Source organism: Aethalodelphis obliquidens, unplaced genomic scaffold (genome assembly GCF_003676395.1).
Source record: "Aethalodelphis obliquidens isolate GAN/ISIS:26980383/991018 unplaced genomic scaffold, ASM367639v1 scaffold9, whole genome shotgun sequence".
Taxonomy (NCBI): Eukaryota; Metazoa; Chordata; class Mammalia; order Artiodactyla; family Delphinidae; genus Aethalodelphis; species Aethalodelphis obliquidens.
This window is the reverse complement of record NW_020837953.1, coordinates 35,063,433-35,080,683: the sequence shown is the minus strand read 5'-3', so window position 1 is coordinate 35,080,683 and position 17,251 is coordinate 35,063,433. Positions and strand designations below refer to the sequence as shown.

General features: G+C 46.9%; 2 protein-coding genes across 3 annotated transcripts in view; one reads left to right on the top strand and one right to left on the bottom strand.

Annotated features, from left to right (window-relative positions):
• Positions 1-8,138: 8,138 nt before the first annotated feature.
• TEX46 (testis expressed 46) lies at positions 8,139-10,553 on the bottom strand. Its single transcript, XM_027108286.1, has 2 exons — positions 10,362-10,553; positions 8,139-8,870 (listed from the first exon to the last, which is right to left on the bottom strand). The coding sequence occupies exons 1-2, from the start codon at positions 10,551-10,553 to the stop codon at positions 8,673-8,675; spliced, it is 390 nt and encodes a 129-aa protein (XP_026964087.1). The 3' UTR covers positions 8,139-8,672.
• Positions 10,554-14,484: 3,931 nt separating this feature from the next.
• KDM1A (lysine demethylase 1A) overlaps positions 14,485-17,251 on the top strand; it is a 64,415-nt gene continuing 61,648 nt past the window's right edge. The window contains exon 1 of one of the 2 annotated variants that reach the window (XM_027109807.1): positions 14,485-14,987. In XM_027109807.1, coding sequence (XP_026965608.1) covers positions 14,634-14,987 — 354 coding nt within the window. In that variant the 5' untranslated portion in view covers positions 14,485-14,633. The remainder of the gene's footprint in view (positions 14,988-17,251) is intronic. The other variant, XM_027109806.1, reaches the window with a different exon arrangement.

The following is a 17,251-nucleotide window of genomic DNA, read 5'->3' as shown; positions in this document are numbered from 1 at the left end:
CAGTCCAGGGGAAACTGGGACAATTGGTCACCCTCCCTGCCATTGCCTCTGCTTCCAGCTCCTCCTCCTTCTTCAAGCCTCAGAAACAACCCTGTCAGACCCGTGGGTGCGTGGTCCCAACTCACCCTCTTCTGGAAGGCTCAGGAAGGATGGGGCAATTCAGACCCGGCCATGGTTGGCCAGTGCCTCCGGGAGCCCCTGTGTTCCAGGGGACAGGAATGACATCCTGGGTTCTGAGGCGCAGGCTTCACCCAGGCTCCCCAGGGGCTGGCAGATGTGGCGCCTGATTTCCCAGTGCTAATCCCTCTGTGTGTCTTACGCTATGGGGATTAGTTCCTGGGGTCCCCGAGCAGCCGGGAGTGGGGCACATCTGTCAGGGGGACTGTGTGGCGCCTCGTGACCCAAAATGCTCCAGGCTAGCAGGCAAATGTATGCTCTCTCCAGAAGGAGTGTCTGCCAAGCCCAGTGTGCGTAGGAGAGATGATGGGAACTGCCAGGAAACAGCCTCAGCCTGACCCACAGGCCTCCCAGACCTGCCATCCCCAACACGAGCTCCTCAGCTACCTCTGAGGAACCCTGGGCTCCAAAGAACACAGTTTGAAGACCACTGGGGTCAGCCTAGTTGTTACATATTTGGATAACTCGGTTCAAATCCCAGTTCTGTAACTACCTGTGTAGCCTTGGGTAAGTCAGGCTCTCTTTGATTTTTCATCTATAAAATTGGGATTATATCTATGTTATTGTGAGGATTAAACAGCAATGTGTATGCAAAGCAGGTAGCCCAGGACCTGGCACCTAGTAAGGGTTCTGTTAAGGTTAGCTTCTCTTTATTTTATTTATTTATTTATTTATTGACTGCGTTGGGTCTTCGTTGCTGCACATGGGCTTTCTCTAGTCACGGCAAGCGGGGGCTACTCTTCGTTGTGGTGTGCGGGCTTCTCATTGCAGTGGCTTCTCTTGTTGCGGAACCTGGAATCTAGGAGCACGGGCTTCAGCAGTTGCAGCATGCAGGCTCAGTAGTTGTGGCTCGCGGGCTCTAGAGCACAGGCTGAGTAGTTGTGGCGCACGAGCTTAGTTGCTCCACGGCATGTGGGATCTTCCCTAACCAGGGCTTGAACCCGTGTCCCCTGCATTGGCAGGCGGATTCTTAACCACTGAGCCACCAAGGAAGCCCAGCCTTCTGGAGCTTATTCTGTATCCCCCAAGGCCAAAAATCTGGGCTGACCCGGAAAAGGGGTGTGATAAGTTAGAGAGAGAAGAGATCTGAGTAATCTTGTCCAAGCTCCACGTTGTATGGCTGGTGAAACAGACTGTGAGAGGGGAGATGAATTGCCAAGGTCACACAGAAAATTTAGTGGCAGCAATGGAGCTGGGACCCAGGTTTTCTTTCCCATTGTAGCTGGCTGCTTTGTTCATCTTTAGTGAGGCTCTAAGTAGGCTGGGCAGCCTGCCTCTGGGTCACAGATTGAATGCAGACAGTGTGCCCCATATAGATGCTTAGTGCCTTCTGTGTTACCCTCTGAGGTCTTCACAACAATCCCATGAGGCAGGTTTTATTCTGTCCCCATTTGACAAAGAGGAAACTGAAGCTCTGAGAAGTGAAGTCCCCCAGAAGTGGCAGGACTGGGATTCCAACCCAGGAGTCCTCTCTGCTTCCCAGACACTAATGCATCTCCCATGTTTTTTCCCCATCAGACTATAAGGTTTTCTAGGGTAAAGAGCACGTCTCATTCTGGTTTGTGCTGCCAAACCAGGGCTAAATATCTGAATCAGTTAATCCACTCCAGGGTTCTGCATCTCTGCTGACAAGGACCCTCACCCCCAGGACACTAGCTCCTCTCTTGGAGTTCCTCCCTTGCCCCTTTCCCCAGCCCTAATGCAGCCATTTCTCTCCACCCAGACCAGCCCCTGCACTACCAAATTTAGCCAGACCAGAATCCATACCCTGTCATAGAGGACAATGGCCACACAGTGGCACCAGATGTCCACGTGTAAAATCTTCCAGCCTCCTGGAAAGGATCATTTATTTAATCACTGAATGCTTCTCTCTCTCTAGGCATTTGTCCAAGGGCTTTCCATCCATGCACCAAGATAATCCCCGCAACAGCCCCATGCATTCATTCTCTCTATAGATGAGAGATCATATTAATCATTTGCTTAAATAATCTTCCAAGGCTGCCCACTGCTCTATGGAAAAATCCAAATTCTTACCTGCATAGTCTAACCCTACCCACTGGACCCTTGAGTCAGACTGCTGGGATTCAAAACCCAGCTCCACCACTTATTATCTACGTGACCTTGGTCAGATTTCTTGGCTTCTCTTGGACCTCAATGTGCTGATCTGTAAAATAGGGTAATGAAATAGAACCTACCCCCTTGGGGTGAGAGTGAGGTTTACATGAGATAAGACACCTAAAGCACACAGTAAGTGCACACAGTAACCGCTCTGATTACCATTAGACTTGGAGGGTCCCCCTCACAATCCCATGAATCTCTCCTTCTCTCTTCCCTTTCCTCCATCTCTCCTTCTCCCCACTTTTTTTTCTACTTTTACTCTCTCCCCTGCCTCTCCACCTATTCTAGCAGGGACAGCATGTTAAATAGTATATTAGAAAGTGATACATGCTATGGGAAAATAAGTAGAGCCAAGTAAGGGGAGGTAGATTATAGTATTAAATTGGGCAGTCAGGATGGCCTCCTTGAGAAAGAAATGTTTAGCAAATCACCTAAGGGAAGTAAGGGAGGTAGGTATATGGACAACAGAGGAAGAGAGTCCATGGTAGGGCCTTAGGGTGAGAGTGTACAGAAAAACGAAGAGGCCAGTGGCTGAGCAGATTAAGTGAGGGGCAGAGTAGAGGCGAGGTGGGAAAGGTAGCTGGGGAGCCAGGTCATGGAGAACCTCCCAGGCCACAGGAGGGACTGTAATTCTCACTCTGAGTGAGGTGGGAGCTGTTGTAGAGTCTGGAGCAGAGTGGCATGACCTGACTTTTTTTTTTTTAATAAATTTATTTATTTATTTATTTTTGACTGTGTTGGGTCTTCGTTGCTGCACACAGGCTTTCTCTAGTTGCAGCGAGCGGGGGCTACTCTTCGCTGTGGTGTGCGGGCTTCTCATTACGGTGGCTTCTCGTTGTGGAGCATGGGCTCTGGGCACGTGGGCTTCAGTAGTTGTGGCACACGGGCTCAGTAGTTGTGGCTCACGGGCTCTAGAGCACAGGCTCAGTAGTTGTGGCGCACAGGCTTAGTTGCTCTGCGGCATGCGGGATCTTCCCAGACTAGGGCTCAAACCCGTGTCCCCTGCATTGGCAAGCGGATTCTTAACCACTATACCACCAGGGAAGACATGAAGCACTCCGGCTTCAGTGCTGAGAGCAGACTAGAGGGCAAGGGTCGGGGCAGGGAGACCAGGGCCTTGTTCAGCTGAGAGATGGTAGTGGCCTGGTGCACCCAGGCAGGGAGAACATCCAGACTCTGCATATGCTTCTAAGGAAGAGCCAATAGGACTTGCCAATAAATTAGAGCTGGATATGAGAGAAGAGAGGAGTGGGGATCAGCTCCAAACTTTTTGGCCTGAGCAACTGGAAGCTGGGAATTGACTTTTACTATGAGATGGGGAAACCTGCACGTGGGAGGGGGTTTGAGCGGAGGGACAGAGTTCAGGATTGACTGTATGGATTTTGAGATGTCTGAGTGAAGGTGTGAAAGTAGGCAGTTGCACATTTGAGTCTGGGATGTAGAGGTCTGTAACAAAGACACAATTTAGAAAATGATTGACATGTAACAGTAGATGATATTTAAAGCCATTACCAAGGGAGTGAGAAGGAGTAAAGAAGGGATCTGAGGACTGAGCCCTGAGGTCCAGGAGAGTACTGGGTGAAGTACTGAGTACTGGGTGAAGGTGAATACCACAAAGTCACGCAGCACAGGTGCAAATGGGGCTTTACTGGGAAAACTTGGAGGCAGAGGGTCAGCCATTGAATGAGGCATTGGGTTGTCCATCCAACCTCTTGTCATCATGTGGAGAGAGATATGGGGGTCAGGGCATAGCTGGAAACATCCTGGAATATGCTCCAGGAGAGGGACCCCTCATTCCCTTCACTACTTTTTTTGGCAAATGTGAGGTCAGTCTTGCAAGTAAAGAAGATGTGGTCTGAGCTCAGGTACCAGGGGAATTGTTTGCAGTGCTGAGGGCCCCTGGAGACCCCAGGGGAAGTAGAGACCATGTGGAATCATTTCTGCTTTGGGAAGGGAGGCCCCTCTGGAGCCCACCTGCTATCTCACTGCTAGGAACCCGGAGTGAGTACCCAGAGTTTTCCAGTAAAGTCCAAATTGTTTTTCCAAGGTCCACCCCCTGACCTAGGGGCTCCTGAAACATAAGCCTGCCAAACGGGCATAGAAATCAACAAGGGGAGAAACCAGCTGAGCTTATAAGGAACTTCCAATGGTGTTGGCAATGCTGGAGGAGACATTAATGCTAGAGGGAGGCCTGGAGTAATAGTGCAAAGCACATTGTGGAGGCCTAAGCCATCTGGCCATGGAGTCTGTGCCAAGCCTGGGGAGAGAGCCCCAGGTTCAGATGGAGGAGTGGTCTGCAGGCATTGGACTTGCTCTTACGGTAGCTGCATGAGCTTCTTGACTTGTCTGAAGGTGTTAACCCAGAAGCAGCAGGAGATATTGGCCAGTGAGTATGGTTATTCCCCTGGTTGGCCAGCAAATAGTCCAAAGCTATGTGGTTATATCCTGAGCTAAGGATTCGTGATAACCTTGACAGTGAGAACCCTGGCTGTCCCCATAGTAATTTCCTTTCTATGGTTCCACCTATCTAGGGGAGGAAAACCTGCATAAAATAGGGAAACCCATGTACTTAATACCCAGGAGTGTCTTGTCAATGGTACCAGAGGCTGGTGCTGGAAATGTTGCCTTGCCCACACATCTTGGGTTATTATGAAGGTTGATATGCAGGTGGCATTATGTCCAAGGAGAAAGCAACGAAGGACCTATATCTAGAATACAAAATAGTTTTGGGGTTACAAAGCGCACTGCTCAATATTCTTCCAGCTGGCCTCAACATTATCCATGAAGAGGATGAGAACATGATTGTGAAGGCCCAAGGCACAGCAGCTGGGAGAAGTGTCCTTGCCATTGTCAGAGAGTGAGATACCAATAAGGTCTCCCGTAGCTGGGCATGGTGGGAGGGGGTAGGAATGGCATATTCAGTACTGTGACAGGTTCATGCCACGGGCCCCGGCCTGAGCAGCTGCTCAAGGCTGTTTAGCATTGCCTGTTCAGATCTGGAAGAAGAGGAGAGAGGTTATTTACCCCTCCACCCCAGTCTATTTCCTGAGATTGCTTGCCTATGTTCTTGCTAGATTTGCTGGGATCTGTCGTGTGCCTGGCATGAGCTAGTTGATCTGTCCTTTCTCAGAACATTTACCTCCATAGGAACCCAGGAGTCACCATACTTCCTGACACATCAGGGGGACTTGTTCCCCTCTTAGGTGCCCACAGAGGATGAGGGAGTGGCTAAGGTAATTGCTCCTTGAGCCAACCATACCAAGGCTCATTTGTACACACCACCTGCAGGTGGCAAGTGTGGAAGAGCAAGTGAATTCCACGTGGACAGATGGAGGGCAGTGCCGTAAAGATAATTCCATCATCATATTATATCATACCTGGGAATTCCAGCACATGAAAAAGATGCTCATCAGAGCCTTAAGAGTCTAGGTTCTACCTGCTTGGTGGAAAAGAACAGTCACCCCATGTACCTAAACCATGTTCATGGTAGTCAGAATCCATGGCAATTGTGAACTAGTCAGATCCAAAGGTCATTGTCCCACTTTGAGCCACCTTGAGCCACAGGCCAACGTTCCTGCAAGTAATACACATTCCGTGAGCACCAGTGACTTCATAAGTCAAATGAGTCCTCACTGGACTCCCTCAAACCGCCGTGGTAGTTTCACTGTTGTGATAGGTCCAGGTGTGCATCTAGTGAACTAAAGTGGTTATGATGGCCACATAGTCTTAATCAGCTTTTTTATTCCAGATGCTCTCTTCAAGATGCAGTGCCTTACTGTGGGCTCATTCATATGTCACATATAGATCGAGTTTGTGGCTGAATTGTTGTATCCATCTCCACAGCAGGGGTTACCATATGGACCTTCTCCTAATGGTCCCGTTTTGGGTGGTCCAAAGGCCTGGCCATACAGCAAGTCCATTAGCAACGGCCCATGAAGCTGTGTAAAAGGGACTATTTACAAAGGTGTGGGCAGGCTATAGGGAACACACAAGTGTGGTGCAGTACCCCTGGACTGGTAACTGGGGGGATGCTACTGCCCTTGGGCCAGAAGGGAACTGGAAGAAGGTCTTGTAGAGAGAGCCTCCTCTGTGATGACCCAGCCAGCCTCAAACCAGCCCCAGGCAACCCCACAAGAGGCATAAACATCCCAACCTCCTCCTTCCCTCTCATCCTCTGCCAGGGATCCCTGTCGGCCAAACTCAACTGGAAGCCACAGGGTAAAGGAACCTGATGATGCAGGTTGGCCTCCTGGCAGAAAAGGCAGAAGGATGGAGAGTGGGCCTGGAGGGCAAGTAGAAGATACAACACACAAGGGAGGGTTGCGATTTTAGATAGGGCAGTCATAGGAGTCCTCACTAGGAAGGGATCATTTGAGCAAAGACCTGAAGAAGTGTCGTAACTCATCGAATCCTCACAGCAATTGATAAGGCCATTTTATAGTTGAGGAAACTGAGGTACAGCACTCAGTTTATTCATCATCCAAGATTACACAGCTAAGAGCTGATAGAGTTGGGATCTAAAGCCAGGGAGTTTAGCTCCAGGTATCCTGCTCTAAACAAAATAGGATATAGAAAAATCATAAAATGAAAGGGCAGAGAAAATGTCAGGACATATAAGACTGTGATTGACAGTCATAGATGTTATTTATTGAGCACTGACTGTATACGAGCCACTGTGTTAGGTGCTATGAGGGGGATATACAGATGAACAAGATACTGTGTTTGGGTTTCCCTGGTGGCACAGTGGTTAAGAATCCGCCTGCCAACGCAAGGGACACAGGTTCGAGCCCTGGTCTGGGAAGATCCCACATGCCGCGGAGCAACTAACCGCATGCGCCACAGCAACTAAGCCTGTGTGCCACAACTAATGAAGCCCGTGCGCATAGAGCCCGTGCTGCACAACAAAAGAAGCCACCGCAATGAGAAGCACGTGCACTGCAACAAAGAGCAGCCCCCCGCTCACCACAACTAGAGAAAGTCTGCGCGCAGCAACAAAGACCCAATGCAGCCAAAAATAAATAAATAAAATAAATAAATTTATTTATTAAAAAAAAAAAGATGCTGTGCTTGCCCTCAAAGAGTCTATAATCTAGTTGGAGAGTGGGGAGGGAGTATAGAAACATTTACAAACCAAATCCCAGCAGATCATCATACAGTCTATCGTAGAATTACAGATAAAATGCTGGGATACTGCTAAGGAAAGAGACACTTTACAGCTGGGCTGAGGGCAGCTTTCCGGAGGTGGTGGCTTTGAAAGAAGCAAAGAATTGTAACAGCAGAAAGGGGAAGATAAGGGATTCCAGGGGAAGAAACCACATGAGCAAAGATGTGGCTGCATTTGGGGGATGGCTGATCACCTAATTTGATGAGAGCGCACGAGACTTTTGCTAAGAGAGATGATTTTAAGTGGGACACCAATAAGGCATTAAGCCACACTGGATCCCACAGCGAGGCAGAGGCTTCCTTCTCAATTCTCCTTAATGGAGAAAAGTCTCAGCTGAGTGCTGGCATATCTTGTAAACACTAACACTCACTAATCTCCCTTTTTAACCCACATTTTACAGATTCAGATCTTCAAGTGGGCAACCAAGCTCTGGTTGGAACTTCACAACATTGTTTTGTTTTCACTGTCTTTATTTTGACTGTTAGGTTCTATTTCAAACAATGATACTGGTTTTTTTTTTAACTTACAGATAAATTTTTTATTATTATTTTCCTTTCCAGATAAATTTATTAAGGAAAATATAGTTGATTTAAAGGGACAATATCCAGTTACGCATTCAGGTGGTTCACAGCTATGGCAAAAATCACAAAGGTGGTACACTACTGACTGATGTTCAGGATACTCTGGTATCGGGTAAAAAGCATGTGAGGGAGAATAATGGGGGAAAAAGGTTGGGAAGGGGGTCAGATCATGGGGGGCCTGAACACCATGGTGAGGAGTGAGGCTTTTATTCTGTCAATCACGGCAAGGCGTTGGCTCAAGAATAGGCAATGATCATGCTCGGAGCTGTGCTTGGCAGGGCTTGTTTGTGGCCTCTGAGTGCAGGGGGAGGAGGAGACTGGAGGCTGGGACAGCACTGGGGAGGCTGTTGAAAGACTCAAGGTGAACAGGTAGAGGGCCCTGGACCAGGGTCAAGGTGGTCCAACTGAAAGAGAGGAAGGGCTGGGTTCAAGAGCTCCCATCAGGTTGTGTCATAGGGTGCTATGTGGCTGACCTGGTGAGTACAAACTTCTTTTCAAGAGGCGATGAATTTCAGCCTCTAATCCTCCTCTCCAGTGTGATTTACTAAGAAAATTCAATAGTCTCTGACTGGGCTTTACTGAGGAAAGGTAACAACAGAAGAGGCTAGCCCACCACAGTCTCTGGGACCTCGTTAGGGGGAATTGGAAGTGCAGTCAGAGATGATGGAGAACATAGATTCCCGTCTCCTCATTCTGGGTTTCCCCGCTGGAAAAGTCCACCGTCGGCTTGACTGCTTGTGGTGATTCATTCTATTCCATACAATGAACATCTGATTTTCTAAGACCTTCAGCTTCATTTCACTGAACATAAGCCGTTCAAGGATCTTGTCCTGGAGGGCAAAGCAAGCGTGCAGCCTCTCCACTTCTTTTGTGTTCAGGCAGTTGCTCTTGGGTTTGGCCTCGCAAGTCTTCGTCTTCTCTTCCTAAACTCCCCATCACCACGAAAAGAGGAAAAGTTGGTTAATAGTGATAATCCTTTCCCATGCCAGTTGAGTTACAATCATCTCAATCAATTTCACGACCAGCATCTAAGGAGAGCCTCTTTGCCACATCTTGTGGGTGAGAGAATGGGGCCCAGTGAGGGAAGGTCCCTTTCTCAGCATCACCCAGCCTGCATGAAAGCCCCCAAACTCCCAGGATCCAGAGCTGCCTTTGGTTCACAGGAATAAGTGAAACGGCCGGCTAATCTGCACCCACCGAGGACTTAAAACCCTTAACCCAAATATATGTGTCTCCAGAGCTTGTGCTTTTCTCAACATGCCTCTTTGAGAGTTTAGTCAGGCCTCATAAAATCTCCAAGTCTCAGTGGTCTCATGAAATGTTCTTATCTCTGTCATCTTTATCTGCTCCCTCCCCCACCACTGCATGCAGTTGGTAAGGACACAATTTTTTTTTTTTTTTTAGGATTCAGCTACAAATTCCTAGTCTTTAAAACCATTTAAGAATTAAATATTTCAGACATGCAAAAAAAGTAAATATTACAACAAATACCCATGATCCCTAAAATATCACAACGGTAACTGAAGTCTTCTGTGGATTCTGCTCCTAGAGTGTTCCCCTCCCTCCCTGAACCTTATCTCAACTGCAATCCTGAATGTGGTATTTATTTTTTCCATGCATTTCTTTACACCACTTTACACTGGTTCTCAGTGGGAGGCTATTTTGCCCTCCCCTGGGGACATTTGGCAATGTCTGGAGAAATATTTGGTTGCCACAAGAGGGGTGAGGAGTGCTATTGGCATCTTGTGGGTAGAGGCTAGGGATGCTGCCAAAAATTCAGCATTGCACAGGACAGTCTCTCATCACAAAGACTTATCCAGCCCCAAATGTCAATCGTGCAGAGGCTGAGAAATCCTGCCTTAATGTACTTTCACTATACATAGGCATCCATAAACTAGGCAGGATATTGTTTTGCATGTTTTTTAACTTTACATAAAAGACGTCATAATCTAGGTACATTTCTGCTGTCTTCATTATTCAGTTTTAGAGATTTATCTACGTTATACATGTTTTTAAATTTATCCATTTTAATTTTTCCCACTTTAAAGCAGTTGTTACTGTTGTCAAAGCATGTTGTCATCAAACATGAAGTAGAAGAGTCTGGGATGGGCCCTATTCTTCAGCTGAGGCAACTGAAACTTTGTGAAGGAAGTGCTTTGTCCTCTATCGCCCAAGAGGGAGCTGCAGAGCAAGGTCTTAGACCAGAGTCGGATTCCTTCGTCTTGCTGCATTGTCCTGACACCTTCTCTGTCTTCCCACCCCCCAGTCTGGCTGCGACTATCCCATCACTCTCAGCTGAAGCTAAGGTTCCTCTTGCTCACCTGCTGGGGCTCTGGGGGCGTGGGCTTGAGTTCGTACTTGACCAGCCAGTTGCTAAGCAACAGCAGAAGTAATAGGAACCCAAACAAGGCTGGCTTATAGCTGATCAGCCAAGCCATCAGTGCTCCTATGGTGCCTGAGGAAGCAAATGTCCCGTGGAGATTCCTAAAAAGAGACATTAGCTCCCCCAGCATTATGGCTTGGAAGCACCCAGGCCCCAAGGCCCTGCCTGTCTCCCATCTGGGACAGTTGCCCTCCATGACAGGAGTCATGGCTGCCCCCTCCTCTGAGTCATAACCGGCCCCCACCCCCAGCTGCCGCATAACAATAATACTGACTACTCCTAGGTCTTAAGCAGCCACTATGTGCCAGACTTTGACAGGCAGTTCACAAGCATCATCTCATGACATCCTCACAACAGCCAAATGATGTAGGCTTTCATGATACCTCAGTCATTCAACAGTACTTCTGGGCCTAGTCGCTGGGGATCAACTGGCCAGCAGTACAGAGCCTCTACCCTTGTAGAGAGGGAGACAGCGAAGAAAAATTATCCAAAACTTGGAAATAAGGCAAGAAGATTTCTGCAAGCTCGTTCACAGTCATATTAGGATATTGGCTAACTGGCCCACTTGTTTGTCACCTGATGCTTTAGGGGAAGGAAATTTTATTGGGTTTAATATTTAATATTGATTAGGGTCCTGACTCTGTAAAGTCAGATGGAAAAGTTGCTCCACCAATTTCACTTGGGTATATCCCAAAAATTGAAAGCAGGGTCTTGAAGAGATATTTGTACACCCACGTTCATAGCAGTATTATTCACAATAGCCAAAAGGTGGAAGCAACCCCAAAATCCATCAGCAGATAAATGGATAAGCGAAATGTTGTATATACATACAGTGGGATTAGCCTTAAAAAGGAAGGAAATTCTGACACGTTACAACATGGATGAACTTTGACGACATTATGCTAAGTGAAATAAGCAAAAAGCAAAAGCTATTTGATTCACTTATATGAGCTATCTAGTGCGGTCAAATTTATAGAGACAGAAAGTAGAATGGTGGTTGGCAGGGGCTGGGAGCAGAGGGGAATGATGAGTTGTCGTCTAGTGGGTACAGAGTTTTACAAGATGAAAAGGGTTCTTCAGATTCTTTGCAGAACCATGTAAGCGGATTCTTTGCAGAACCATGTGAACGGACTTAACACTAGTGAACTGTACACTTAAAAATGGTTAAGATGGTAAATTTTATGCTATATGTATTTTACTACAATTTAAAAAATTAATTTAAAGTGAATTAAATTAAAATTTTTTAATGAATTAGTTACTTCTGGGAAAAAAAATGGATAAGTTGCAAATGATTTTTGTTTCCAAATAGATGCAAATGAATTCTGTCTGACAGAAAAGATAACCTCAAAGTTTACAGTTTTATGGCCTTGTAGGACATTATTTTTTTTCTTATTCAACTTTGCAGTCTTATTCCAGCATTCTGTGTTCCACTGACCAGTGACTATATTATGTTTCTCATATTTTCCTTTGACCCATCTTTATCTTCCTGCTGTTCTCTCAAAAACGAGTTAAGGGACTTCCTTGGTAGTGCAGTAGTTAAGAATCCACCTGCCAATGCAGGGGACGCAGGTTCGATCCCTGGTCCAGGAAGATCCCACAAGCCATGGAGCAACTAAGCCCGTGCGCCACAACTACTGAGCCTGCGCTCTAGAGCCCACAAGCCACAACTACTGAGCCCACATGCCACAACTGCTGAAGCCCGGGTGCCTGGAGCCCGTGCTCTGCAAGAGAGGCCACCGCAATGAAGAGTAGCCCCTGCGCTACAACTAGAGAAAGCCCGTGTGCAGCAACAACACTCAACGCAGCCAAAAATAAATAAATTAATTTTTTTAAAAAGTTAAAAAAACAAAGAATGAATTAAATAAATCTTTGACATGTGCTCACTATTTTGTATGGGAGTTCTTTATGTTCAAATGTAAATTTTAATGATTATGTTATTCTAATATATTCAATTAGTTGTCACTTGTTGGGTCTTAGGGACCTGAGATAACACTTTTTTAAAAAAATAAATTTATTTATCTATTTATTTTTGGCTGCCTTGGGTCTTCGTTGCTGCATGAGGGCTTTCTTTTTAGTGGTAGCGAGCGGAGGCGGCTACTCTTCGTTGCAGTGCACAGGCCTCTCCTTAAGGTGGCTTCTCTTGTTGCAGAGCACAGGCTCTAGGCGCGCGGGCTTCAGTAGTTGTGGCACATGGGCTCAGTAGTTGTGGCTCGCGAGTTCTAGAGTGCAAGCTCAGTAGTTGTGGCACACGGGCTTAGTTGCTCTGCGGCATGTGGTATCTTCCCAGACCAGGGTTTGAATCCATGTCCCCTGCATTGGCAGGTGGATTCTTAACCACTGCACCACCAGGGAAGCCCAACACTTTAAAGTTAAATCTTTCTACACATACTTAAACATTTCCCTAGAATGTTTTCCTGAAAGTGGAATTGTTGGGTCAAAGGATATGCATATTTTTAAAATCTAATTTTAAATTTTATCAAACTACTAAACATGCAAGCCAGTCAGATAGAACTACAGGGTTTAAAACAAACAAGTTTCCATCTCTTATCTCATCCCTTCCCACCCTCACATTCTACGACTCAAACAACCAATTTCAACTCTTCTAGCTATTCCTCCTGGTGTTTATCTTGATATATCTGAGTAGTATGCTTATACTGTTATTTCTGAATTTCTCAATTTTGAAATTATATACTATCTTTTCATGATGGAATCTGGGTATTTAGCTCCTATGTAGAACCGCCTCCATTCCCACTTTGTCCCCTCTTCTGTAAACCCCTCTCACCCCTCTCCTCCACAAAGTTTCTCTTTCCTCCATTCTCCCCATATAATTTTATCCCTTTGGTTAAAACAATATTCATTGCTTATGTTATTATAGACCTGTCAGTGTAGTTCACAGCTGAACCATGTGTTGTATTATGATTACACTTTCTTTCTGGCATAGCTTTTAGTTTTCCTGAACTTAATTGTCTCTTTTTTTCTGTTAGCTTAGTTTAAAAAAAAAAATTCAACTTCTTTGATGTAAAATCGACATAAAATAAAATACACCTATTTTACGTGTGTAGTTCAGTGAGTTTTGACTAATGTATACACGCCCCAGTCAAGATAGAAAACATTTCCATCACCCCCAGCAAGTCCTTTCCAGCTCTCTTGAAGTCAACCCCCACCCTCATCCCAGGCAACCACTGATTGGATTCTATCACTAGAGATTAGTTTTACCAGTTCTTGAACTTCACGTATAAATGGAAGTATTTTTTGAGAATTATACTTTGAAGACACAAACTTGTAAAAAAGCGATTACAGCTCTGTGTCCTAGAGGAAATAAGCTTGAAGAACACAAGGCCTGTTCCAGTGTTGGGTCAGTGAAGGATTCCTGGAGGTATTAAAAGAATAAACCGCCACCACCATCAGCGACATTAGAAAGAATTAACCTGGAGTGGAAAGCCGTCATGTATGTGGGGATGGGAGCGTAGGAGTGGGAAGAGGTGCGAGTGAGGAAGTGCAAATGGGGAGGGGGTCCAGACAGAAGACAGAGCATGAACAAAGCCCCGGAGGCAATGGCAATCCCGTTTGGACTCATATCTGGATTTCCTCACTTTTGTCCATTTTATTACCTCGAAACTCATTTGCTCTCCAAGATTTCCCCAGTCGAAGCAGGACAATTATGAATAGTAAATACGATGATCTACTAGTTACATATCAGTGTTTTCCCCTGTAAGCTCTTTGAGAGCAAGAACTTCATAATTAAACCTTTGTCACGTAGTAAGCATTAATAAATATTGGTTGACCTGACGAATGAGTAGGTGAATGAATGAATGAGTGAATGAACGAATGAATTTATGAATACACGCAAGTCCCAGGAGGAAATGGTTCCTCTCGGAGGTACAGTCTGGCCCAGAAGCCCTAGAATGGGGACCGTGCTGGGACCGACCCCGACGGCTAAAGAGACGCTCTAGGAAAGCTTCGTGCAATTTGCCATGGCGCCGCTCTAGCCTCGAGGACGCCGCTCTATGGCAGCGGGGAGGGCGGGGCCGTGGGCGTCTCGGGCTTTATTGTTCTGGCGCGGCGGGAGCGCGCGGAGCGTGCTTAGCGCGTGCATACGCGGCGGCGGTTGGCAGCGCGCGGACTGTGTGAAGTGAAGCGAGGCGACTCCGGACTCACGGACCGACAGACCGAGCGGCCCTTACGGCCGTCCGCAGCCAGGCGGCCCGAGATGTTGTCTGGGAAGAAGGCAGCAGCCGCGGCAGCGGCGGCGGCAGCGGCGGCGGCGGCCGGGTCGGAGGCCGGTGCCGGGGCAGCGGGCGGCTCGGAGAACGGCTCTGAGGTGGCCGCGCCGCCCGCGGGCCTGTCCGGCCCTGCCGAAGCCGGGCCGGGGGCGGCCGGGGAGCGCACTCCCCGCAAGAAGGAGCCCCCGCGGTCCTCGCCCCCCGGGGGCCTGGCTGAGCCGCCGGGATCCGCCGGGCCTCAAGCTGGGCCTACCGTCGTGCCTGGGTCTGCGACCCCCATGGAAACGGGAATCGCAGAGACTCCGGAGGGGCGACGGACCAGTCGGCGCAAGCGGGCGAAGGTGAGGCCCGATCCCCGCCCTCGAACCGCAAATCCCAATGCCAAGCTTCCCCGAGGTTGTCCAGCCCGCATTACCCCCACCCCCGCGAGCCCCGGTCTTGGGCCTTGAGCCCCATGCCCCCCGACCTCCCCAGTCACCGACCTCCACCCACCTCTCCACTAGCTGGCTGGGTGAGGTGGGAGAAGGGAAGGTCTTTGCGGTGGTGAATGCGTCTTCATGCCGGGACCGGGCCGTCCTGGGAAAGGGGGATCTCGGGAAGGGGTATTTACTCATTTACATCTCGTACACCTTTTCATTTTCTTGACTGGGAAAAATGGCTCCCTGACGTGGAGTTATGGTTGGCCTTGCTGGAGACATACATCATTTGTTTGACCACAGATGTGTCTGGAAGCTGCTCAGCAATATTTATGTGTTTCGGCCGGGAGCACGTTGAGGCTGTAGGGTGATGCTAAAGAAATTGCCTTAGCCTTGAAGACCGGAAAAAAGGAACTTTTTTTTTTTTTTTTTGAGCCCTTTGCTGTGTGCTAGAGAGTTTTGCTCTTTGTCCTTTTATCCTGTCAACGATCTTTTGATGTAGTTTTACAAATGAGGAAGCTGATTAAGAGGGTTAATATCAATTAGTCAAGGTGTAAATATACGGCAAGAAAAGGCTTTGTCACGGGACAGTATATACAGACTCACATCTCTGGGTGCCAGATGCTGTGTTCAAAGCATCACCAACTTTTTATTTTTGCTAAACACCAACTGGCAGGTTTTGCTAGCCCCATTTCAGGAATGAGTAAGCTGAGGCATGCAGTTTAAGCAGCTTGCCCAGAGTCGCAAAACTAAGTAAGTGGTGGAACTGGAATGTAAGCCCTACACTTACAATGTGATAAGGTAGCATCAGCCTCTGAAACAAAGGACCACATGTGACACCAACAGTGAGCAGGGCACTGGGGCAGTAGTAGGGCACAGACTTTAGACATGGCCCTTTTCTGGAGATTTCATGGTACAGTTGAAAAAACTGGAAGTATATGTACATATAATTTTAAGTAACTAAATATTTAAAATTATGTAATTTATGCATATTACAAGTTTTCTATCTCTATATAATTTAAGTGGATATACCAAGTCAGTGTGTATGAGGAGCTTCTTGAGTATTGCCCAGATTGAGAGCCCTCAGATTGAATTGCCCAGTTTTGAGAGACCTCTCTCCAAGAATACCTTACTCCAAGTATAAAGGAGGGAAGTCTTTGTGGGGGGGGGGCGGTTTAACCAACGCATAGGTTGGCAACTCCCAATTCTCTGAAATGAAATAGAGGATAGAAGCCCAATTGGGTTTTGATTTAACTATTTCAATAGAAAATTTGGCCAGAAACCAGATGATAAGATTTTTTTTTTTTAAGAGAACGAGGTGTCTTATTTATTTATGCATGCATACCGGCATGCTGGGTCTCTTAGTTGCTGCACACGGGCTCCTTAGTTGTGGCTTGCCAGCTGCTTAGTTGCAGCACACAGGCTCCTTAGTTGTGGCATGTGAACTCTTAGTTGCAGCATGCATGTGGGATCTAATTCCCTGAGCAGGGATCCAACCCAGGCCCCCTGCATTGGGAGCACGGGGTCTTAACCACTGAGCCACCAGGGAAGTCCCTCAGATATTTTTTTTAAAAACAGGTTTATTGAGATAATTCACATACCATAAAATTTACCATTTTTGAGTATGTAATTCAGTGATTATTAGCATATTCACAAAGTTGTACAACCAGCACAATATCCTACAGTCAATTGTAGGATATTTTCATCACCCCCAAAAGACACCTGTACCATTAGCAGGCACTCTCCATTCATCTTTGGCTCCAGCCCCTGGCATTCACTAATCTTTGTGTCATTGTGGATTTGCCTTTTTTGGACATTTTATGTAAATGGAACCATATAGCATGTGGCCTTTTGTGTCTGGCTTTAGCGTGTTTTCAAGGTTCATCCATGTTGTAGTACTTCCATTCAGTACTTGATAGCTCACTTGCCAAATAATATCCCAGTGTACGAATGTACCACATTTTGTTTATCCATTCATCATTTTACAGACATCTCCACTTTTTGGCTGTTGTGAATAATGCTGCTGTGAACATTTGTGTACAGTTTTTTGTGTGAACATGTTTTTGGTTCTCTTAGGTATGATACCTAGGAGTGGAATTGCTGGGTGTTATGGTATCTCTGTTTAACTTATAGAGGAGCTGCCAAACAGTTTTCCATAGCAGCCACTTCATTTTACATTCCCACCAGCA

What these genes read in the sequence shown, in the direction of transcription:
- TEX46 (XM_027108286.1), bottom strand. Translation starts at nt 10,553, where the DNA reads ATGCTGGGGGAGCTAATGTCTCTTTTTAGGAATCTCCACGGGACATTT. An exon ending in CGCCCCCAGAGCCCCAGCAG is followed by an intron (nt 8,871 to 10,361) that starts GTGAGCAAGAGG and finishes TTTGCCCTCCAG; the next exon opens with GACAAGATCCTTGAACGGCT.